The sequence below is a fragment of the Mandrillus leucophaeus genome, unplaced genomic scaffold, assembly GCF_000951045.1.
Source record: "Mandrillus leucophaeus isolate KB7577 unplaced genomic scaffold, Mleu.le_1.0 Scaffold235, whole genome shotgun sequence".
NCBI lineage: Eukaryota > Metazoa > Chordata > Mammalia > Primates > Cercopithecidae > Mandrillus > Mandrillus leucophaeus.
In genome coordinates, this window is record NW_012102421.1 from 277979 (window position 1) to 286872 (window position 8894).

General features: G+C 40.3%; 1 protein-coding gene across 1 annotated transcript in view; it reads left to right on the top strand.

The window, feature by feature from the left end:
• Positions 1 to 7691, top strand: part of GBP1 (guanylate binding protein 1, interferon-inducible) — a 15305-nt gene extending 7614 nt beyond the window's left edge. Inside the window, exons 4-11 of the mRNA XM_011982143.1 lie at positions 2 to 28; positions 294 to 490; positions 1096 to 1338; positions 2141 to 2421; positions 3048 to 3260; positions 4022 to 4124; positions 4362 to 4555; positions 6543 to 7691. Coding sequence (XP_011837533.1) covers positions 2 to 28; positions 294 to 490; positions 1096 to 1338; positions 2141 to 2421; positions 3048 to 3260; positions 4022 to 4124; positions 4362 to 4555; positions 6543 to 6656 — 1372 coding nt within the window. The 3' untranslated portion in view covers positions 6657 to 7691. The remainder of the gene's footprint in view (position 1; positions 29 to 293; positions 491 to 1095; positions 1339 to 2140; positions 2422 to 3047; positions 3261 to 4021; positions 4125 to 4361; positions 4556 to 6542) is intronic.
• The last annotated feature ends 1203 nt before the right edge of the window (positions 7692 to 8894 follow it).

Below are 8894 nucleotides of genomic sequence, written 5' to 3' on the forward strand. Positions count from 1 at the left end.
TCAACCAGCAGGCCATGGACCAACTGCAGTATCCTTTGTGACCCAGAACAGCACCAAGGTCAGAGGGGACACCTGTAGTCATAAACCAGCTGCCTGACTATGAATCCTCATGAATCAAGCTCAAGAGGAGAAAACAAAAAATAATGCAAGTACGAGGAGCGATCCCATGTATCCACTTTAGAAATGACATTTAGGTTAGGAGCAAAGGAAAATGGAAGGTTTGGGAATGTGTTGGACTAATATGGGATGAGGTCCCTGTTCATTTTGTCACATTTCCTTAGTTAGCTACTCAGCTACGTGACAGAGCTGACACATCGAATCCGATCAAAATCTTCACCTGATGAGAATGAGAATGAGGATTCAGCTGACTTTGTGAGCTTCTTCCCAGACTTTGTGTGGACACTGAGAGATTTCTCCCTGGACTTAGAAGCAGATGGACAACCCATCACAGCAGATGAGTACCTGACATACTCCCTGAAGCTGAAGCAAGGTAACGGAGAGCTTCAACTGATAAATGAGGATGAGAAAACAAAAGAAATTATCATTTTTCAGTTTACTATTGCTAGTTTTCCCAAATTTGCAGTTTTCTATGTCTTCTGCTGGCTATTCCTAGAGATTAATGCTTGTTGAATATCCAGATTAATAGATGTTATTTTAAATTACATTTGTCATTGTTCTAGAACAAGTTTCTTGTTCTTTCACCTTTGTGTATGCTGTGATTAGGTTAATTTTATCTCCCTGCATAGGGTTTGTGATCTTCTACTTAGCCATAGAGTATGGAGTACAATAGATATTTTTTTAAAGAACATAGACTAAAACATGAACCGTATGCTAGTCCAAGCACTGGCAAACTACAGCCCAAGACACATCAGGGCCAATCCTGCCTGCCAGCTATCTTTGTAAACAGGGTTTTCTTGGAATAATGCTACGCCCATTCATTTACATATTGTCTAAAGCTGTAGTCATGCTCCAATAACAGAGTTGAGTACTTGGAAAAGAGACCATCCAGCCTGAAGAGCCTAAAATATTTACTATTTGGCCCTTTACAGAAACACTTATATTAGGCAATTTTATAATTTTTTTACGTTTCTCTAGGTACCAGTGAAAAAGATAAAACTTTTAATCTGCCCCGACTCTGTATCCGGAAGTTCTTCCCAAAGAAGAAATGCTTTGTCTTTGATCGCCCCGTTCACCGCAAGAAGCTTGCCCAGCTCGAGAAACTACATGATGAAGAGCTGGACCCCGAATTTGTGCAACAAGTAGCAGACTTTTGTTCCTACATCTTTAGCAATTCCAAAACTAAAACTCTTTCAGGAGGCATCAAGGTCAACGGGCCTCGTAAGTCCCCTTCCTAGTACTTCTGCTCATTGTTTAAATCTAGAGGAGCATAGAATAACTTCCACCTAGTTTAAGCTTTGAAAAATCCCAGTCTACTGCTATATTTTGTTAAATTCTAGATGGCACCAATGTTTCTAATATATATTGTTACTCAAATTTCCAGTCTAGGAAAAGGCCAAAGGAAAAAAAGTTCTACTGCTTAAAATTGCCCTATGTAAATATAACTGTAAATAATTTAAATAGGGAAAATTTAAAAGTCAATTCACATGGCTGTAATTCAAGGACTTATATCTACATGTACTTATTGGCTAGCACACTGAAAAGCACATATGCAACATTTCCAGCATTACAGAAAGCGCTTTTGAACAATACTGTGATAAAATAATCCAAATGGAGGACTCCTTTTTATTGGAATAGTGTCATTTGTTTCATACATATTGATCGAATGCTTACTGAGAATAGACTAAAAATATAGACATAAATGAAATAGATATGGTTCCTGCCCTAATGGTGCTTGGGGTTAAAACGGATGCAAACATTCAATTAAGTCTATGTAATCTAATACAAGAACTCTCAAATGTTGGTATGCATACATATCTTCTGAGGATCTTACGAAAGAGAAAAGTCTAATTCAATAGATCTTGGACAGGGTCTGAGAGTTTGTATTTCTAGCAAGCTTCCAGGTGATACTGAGGACATTGACGCTGTGAGAAAAATAGGTGGTATTTGACATGCTCAGAATTACACGGAATAGAGACTTTCTTTACCACAAGAAACATTATCATTTGTTTTCCATATGCAGGTCTAGAGAGCCTGGTGCTGACCTATGTCAATGCCATCAGCAGTGGCGATCTGCCCTGCATGGAGAACGCAGTCCTGGCCTTGGCCCAGATAGAGAACTCAGCTGCAGTGCAAAAGGCTGTTGCCCACTACGAACAGCAGATGGGCCAGAAGGTGCAGCTGCCCACGGAAACCCTCCAGGAGCTGCTGGACCTGCACAGGGACAGTGAGAGAGAGGCCATTGAAGTCTTCATCAGGAGTTCCTTCAAAGATGTGGACCATCTATTTCAAAAAGAGTTAGCGGTAATTTTTGTCTCAGATTTACATGGTTTAGGATCATGGAAGCCAAAGTAGGAAAAGGAAAGAAAACGAGTATTTATTCTGATAGAAGTAATTCCTCCCAGCTTCCATAATGGTGAAAACAACAGATTTGTAATCGCATCAATCAGAAGTACCAATTGTATTATTACAGACCCAAAGTTCTAAAACATTTTTTCCTGAATAATTTTCCCTTTACTTATGCATATAACGGACAACCAGAGATTCTAATAAAATTACCTGCCCACTCTTCTCAGACTGATTTGATATTTTAGCCAAACACAAAGAAAATTTTTATCCTAATTATCTTGAACACGCTTCTGATCAGCCACATTTATTCCATATGAAATCATTAGTCCAATATGCAAAAGCAGAGTTTTCCTCTAACGGTTGACATAAAGCTATCAATCTCAGCCCTGAATCTCACCTCCAAAAAGAAAGCGACTTCAGTAGAAAGTGGGGTCAGGAGGAAGAGTGTGCTCCTGCTGAGGAGTCTGTCAGTTTCTCCAGAGTCATTGACTTTTTATTTTCAGAAGTCCTTCCCAAAATTCTGAGGTCAAGCTCACATCCTTTCCCTGTTACTCTTTTTACTTCCTATTTTTACATTAAAGGCCCAGCTAGAAAAAAAGCGGGATGACTTTTGTAAACAGAATCAGGAAGCATCATCAGATCGTTGCTCAGCTTTACTTCAGGACATTTTCAGCCCTCTAGAAGAAGAAGTGAAGATGGGAATTTATTCAAAACCAGGGGGCTATCGTCTCTTTATTCAGAAGCTACAAGACCTGAAGAAAAAGTACCACGAGGAACCAAGGAAGGGGATACAGGTAACCAAGATTTATCTGTCAGTTATGGAAATCTGCTGACCTGCCTCCTACAAACACCAAGGTGACCAAGTCTCGTTGCACACAGGTGTGCTTTTTTGTTTGCATAACATTCATGCTTTTATTCAATAACAAATGCAAAGAGACTGTTATACCAAATATGTCCTAGGTGCTCATCAAACAGAGTACAGTCAATTAACTATTGAGTTATAAATTCAATTACCAGATGAAGCACAAAGTTATTATTGTCATCATTACAGCTGGGCTTTTCCTGTTGCAAGAGAGAGGAACCTAATGATGGCTGCTTAGACAAAAATAGTAATTCATTGATTTAGGCTGCAAACTGGCTTTACAGGACAGGTGGGTCTAAGGTTTCAAATCCCCACAGTTTTCTCCCTCCCATCCTCCCTCTATCTGAGTCACTCTGATATTTGCTTTCTCAAAGATGGCTTCATTCCCCAGCAGGCTCAGCCCATCTGGGACCACAGCATTACCAGTTCCAAACTTAGAGCCCTTAATCTAAACAGGACAGAGACCATCTTTTTCCCAGTATCTATATTAGCCTACTAAAAATGACTGCTAAGTAGGATGCTCTGATCAGCTTGCCAGGAGCATGTGCCTGTCACTCGGACAGGGAATTTGGTCACCAAGAACAACAGGGTCAAGAGGAAGAATTCCCAGAGGAAAGAATGGCAGGAAGACGAACAGGAACACCTGCTTCCAGCCATTTCCTACTGCTCACTCTGTGTTCTCTGGGTCCTAAGGCTGAAGAGATTCTGCAGACATACTTGAAATCCAAGGAGTCTATGACTGATGCAATTCTACAGACAGACCAGACTCTCACAGAAAAGGAAAAGGAGATTGAAGGTGAGGAGTGAGTTAAGAGATTAGATGGCCTCAAAAGCTCTAAAAATTGAAATAACTTGACTAGATAAACATGAGACGGTTTAACTAGAACAGGATCCACAAAGGTGTGTCTTATTTGCTGAGGTCGTCTCTGAGTAGGGCATCTGCAGTCAACAACAACGACAGGTAAGCGTAGAAGGAAGAATGAGGCAACAAGATAACCCCACACAAATTTTTCTTCTTCCTTTTCCTCCACAGTGGAACGTGTGAAAGCTGAGTCTGCACAGGCTTCAACAAAAATGTTGCAGGAAATACAAAGAAAGAATGAGCAGATGATGGAACAGAAGGAAAGGAGTTATCAGGAACACTTGAAACAACTGACTGAGAAGATGGAGAGGGACAGGGCCCAGTTGCTGAAAGAGCAAGAGAGGACCCTCGCTCTTAAACTTCAGGTATCTAATTGCATCACCTCGAGGTTTCTGTTTTTCTGTTTTCTCTCCATTCTCCCTGATCACAAACTTAGTGTGGCAGGGAGAACATGAAGTCCAGGGGAAGGACCCTGCTTGCTTGCTTGTACTTTTCAATTCCTGTCTGTCCGGCCTGAACTGGCTACTGCCAAGTCTGGTCACTAAAAGATTTTTATTTGCAGTTGTGTAACATTCAGTCATTTATCAGTATATCCTTCAATTCAAGGCAGCTATTATCTGCCAGGCATTATTAAAATATCTGTATCTTGGCCGGGCACGGTGACTCACACCTGTAATCCCAGCACTTTGGGAGGACGAGGCAGGCAGATCACGAGGTCGGGAGATCCAGACCATTCTGGCTAACATGATGAAATCCCATCTCTACTAAAAATTAAAAAAAAAAAATTAGCTGGGCGTGGTGGTGGGCACCTGTAGTCCCAGCTACTGGGGAGGCTGAGGCAGGAGAATGGCATGAACCCAGGAGGCGGAGCTTGCAGTGAGCCGAGGATCGTGCCACTGCACTCCAGTCTGGGCAACAGAGTGAGCCTCCGTCTAAAAAAAGAGAAAAATCTGTATCTCTTGCTTAATACCATATGAAGAAAGAACTATATCCTTATTACTTAAAAGAAGAAACAAACATTCCAAAAAGAATAAATAATTAAGTTCATACAGCTAGTAAATACATCGGAGCTGTCTTCATCACTTAGTGGAATCCACAATGATTATTTTTTTCTGTGACACCTTGTAGGAAATTAAATTTATGAAAACCTTTATGAGCAGAAAGGCTCCTAACCCTCACACCTGTGTGATACTCTGCTAATTCTGACCACTTTTTATGTCCTGCTCCCAGTTTGTTTTGAGTTGTGAGCTATGTGCAGAAACTCAGTGTGGTCAGTCTGGCACTCGGATTTCTTACCTATCTTCGGCTACCCCTGACACCAAGGTGTGGCAGCTTAGATCAAATTTCCTAATGCATGATTCATATACCTTATGAGATTTTGAAGATATTTTGCTTATTTCTGTGTTATGTCATATACATAATAGTGTAAGGAACATGGCTGTGCTTTGATCAAGGATAAGCCAAAGTACGATGTTTACACCTTGCATGACTCAGTGAGTCTAGAGAACAGGCGTTTAACTCCACTTGTCATCATAGCCATGTAGACATAACATAGAGAAGCTCACCACCATAGCCATAACATAGGGAAGGCCATCACTTGGCTCTAAGCCACTATTGTCTATAAAAGGTATAATTCCCTGTTGACACTGTGCAGCTGCTGCTGCCCAAAGAGAAAGCCAAAGCTGTCCGTCTTCGCAGACAGACAGAGGGGAACCAGGACACAGCTCAGCCCACTCATGCCTAGAGAGAGAGAGAGTTAAGCTGCTGACCTGGAAGGCAGGGGAGAGCCGGCTGCATAGCTGTGTGGTGGGCTGCGGGGCTAAGCAGCCAAGGCAGGGCAGACAGTGTAGACAGCTAGTGTGAGAAAGCTGATGATAAGAGCTGCTGCTGAATAAAATCATATTCACCTGCCTACGGCCCCCCGCATGGTCTTTCTGCTCATCTGCCCATGCTCTCCCAACCTCAACATGACCTGTGGCATAGTCGTGAGCCTGACAAATAGCATATGTATAGGGAGGTATGTAAAAGAATGCATAGATAAGAGTTGAAGCCAAACATGTGATCAAAACTGCCCACCAAGCTATATACAATTAATGGGGGGATAATCAAGGCTGGTAATTTAGGTTCATCAAACATAGCAAAATGTATAAGCTAAAACTCTCTCTTAGCTAAAGGATTCCCAGGAGAAGAAATCCTGAGCCTGGATGCCCAAGCAAAAGTATAATGAAAATTAAGGCTAGAGAATATTTTAAGAGAAAATTAAATAACAAATCATTGAATGTGGAAACCAGATAGAATATTTCAATTTGCCTGATGCTACACTTTACTCAGCCTCCGTTTGTCCCTTTTTAGGAACAAGAACGACTGCTAAAAGAGGGATTTCAAACAGAAAGCAGAAAAATGCAAAATGAGATACAGGATCTCCAGAAGAAAATGAGACAACGAAGGATATGTACCATAAGCTAAAGACCAGAGCCTTCCTGTCACCCCTACCCAAGGCATAATTGAAACAATTTTAGAATTTGGAACAAGCGTCACTACATTTGATAACAATTAGATCTTGCATCATAACACCAAAATTATAAAGGCATGCAGTACAGTGATCAAAATCATGTTTTTCCTTTAAAAAAAAAAAAAAGACTGTAAATTGTGCAACAAAGATGCATTTACCTCTGTATCAACTCAGGAAATCTCATAAGCTGGTACCACTCAGGAGAAGTTTATTCTTCCAGATGACCAGCAGTAGACAAATGGATACTGAGCAGAGTCTTAGGTAAAGTCTTGGGAAATATCTGGGCATTGATCTGGCCAAGTCTACAATGTCCCAATATCAAGCACAACCACCCTAGCTTCTTAGTGAAGACAATGTACAGTTATCCATTAGATCAAGGATACACAGTCTATGAGCAATAATGTGATTTCTGGACATTGCCCATGTATTATCCTCACTGATTATTTCAAGCTAAAGCAAACTACCTTATACAGAGATCTAGAATCTCTTGATGTTCTCCAGAGGAAGGTGGAAGAAACCATGGGCAGGAGTAGGAATTGAGTGATAAACAAATGGGCTAAAGAAGAAAACTTTTCTTCTTGTTCAGTTCATCCAGATTATAACTTCAATGGGACACTTTAGACCATTAGACAATTGACACTGGATTAAGCAAAGTTACATAATGTCAAATACACACTGTATTTATGATAATGTATAATTTGCAAAGATGGACTTTAAAAGATGATGTGTAGCCAAACTGAAATAATTCAATTACTTATTGTTTAGAATGCTAAAGCTTATGCTAGTCTTTTCTAATTCTTAACAGTCATACTTGAAATCTTGCTGAGTTTCCCCAGAAGAGAATATGGGATGTTTTTTGACATTTTTGACCCATTTAATAATGCTCTTGTGTTTACCTAGTATGTGTAGACTTTATCTCATGTGTCAAAAGTCCTAGGAAAGTGACTGATGTTTCTTATAGCAATTAAAAATTATTTTTGAACTGAAAATACAATGTATTTCACTAGGCTTCTTATTTCTGATTTTCTTTTTTTGCAGTTCTTTTTATCAGAAAATAAGGTTTTAGTCTATAGCAATAGTTGGCAATTTTTTCTGTAAATACCAGATAGTAACAATTTATGGCTTCGCAGGTCATACAGTCTCTGTCTGAAGTACTCAGCTCTGCATGTAGTGCAAATGCAGCCATAGAAAATACAAAAACCAATAGGTGTGGCTATGTCCCAATCAATTTTTACTTTCAATAACAAGGTGGCACCCATAAGCCATCGTTTGCAGAACTCTGTTTTACAGAAACATTGGTCAAAGTTTTACATACCTGCCTTGTGTTACTCACATGTATAAAAATCATATGGATGAAATTATATATATTAGAATCTTGAAAAAACTATGTGGTTATTCAAAAGAACACAGTAAGAAAAAAAGCAGGGAAGCAACTAATGCCATTAAATCCACATTAATAACCCTGTCTTTCCTAATTGCTTTGCTTTGAGGCCTTTTGTTACCTTGAACTACCTCTGATTCAATCACATGGCAAATGCCTCCTTTCACAGTAGAGCATGGGGCTGCCGAGCACTGTTTCTTCGTTGAACTGAAACTTCATAGAAGACCAGATGAGACCACAGAAGACTAGATGAAACGTTCATGTAGATACGCTTTATATTTTCTTCCAAGCTCCATTGCTACAAAGGTGTAAATAAAATACATTTTTATGAGTTAAAGTAACTTCACAGTAGAAAATAATAACTCTGCCTTCAAAAGCAAATAATGGTTTCTTTGTTAATCAATAAAGCATCAGAAAACGAAGAATTAGCAAAATTGAGTTACTTCCTCCCCAGTTTGGTAGCATTAATATTTAGACCAATTTCTGGCCAGGCGCTGTGGCTCGAACCTGTAATCCCAGCACTTTGGGAGGCCGAGGCGGGCGGATCACGAGGACAGGAGATCCAGACCATCCTGGTTAATACAGTGAAACCCCGTCTCTACTAAAAATACAAAAAAATTAGCCGGGCGTGGTGGCGGGCCCCTGTAGTCCCAGCTACTCGGGAGCCTGAGGCAGGAAAATGGCGTGAATCCGGGAGGTGGAGCTTGCAGTTAGCCAAGATCGCGCCACTGCACTGCAGCCTGGGCAACACAGCAAGGCTCCATCTACATATATATATATACACACACACACACACACATATACATACATA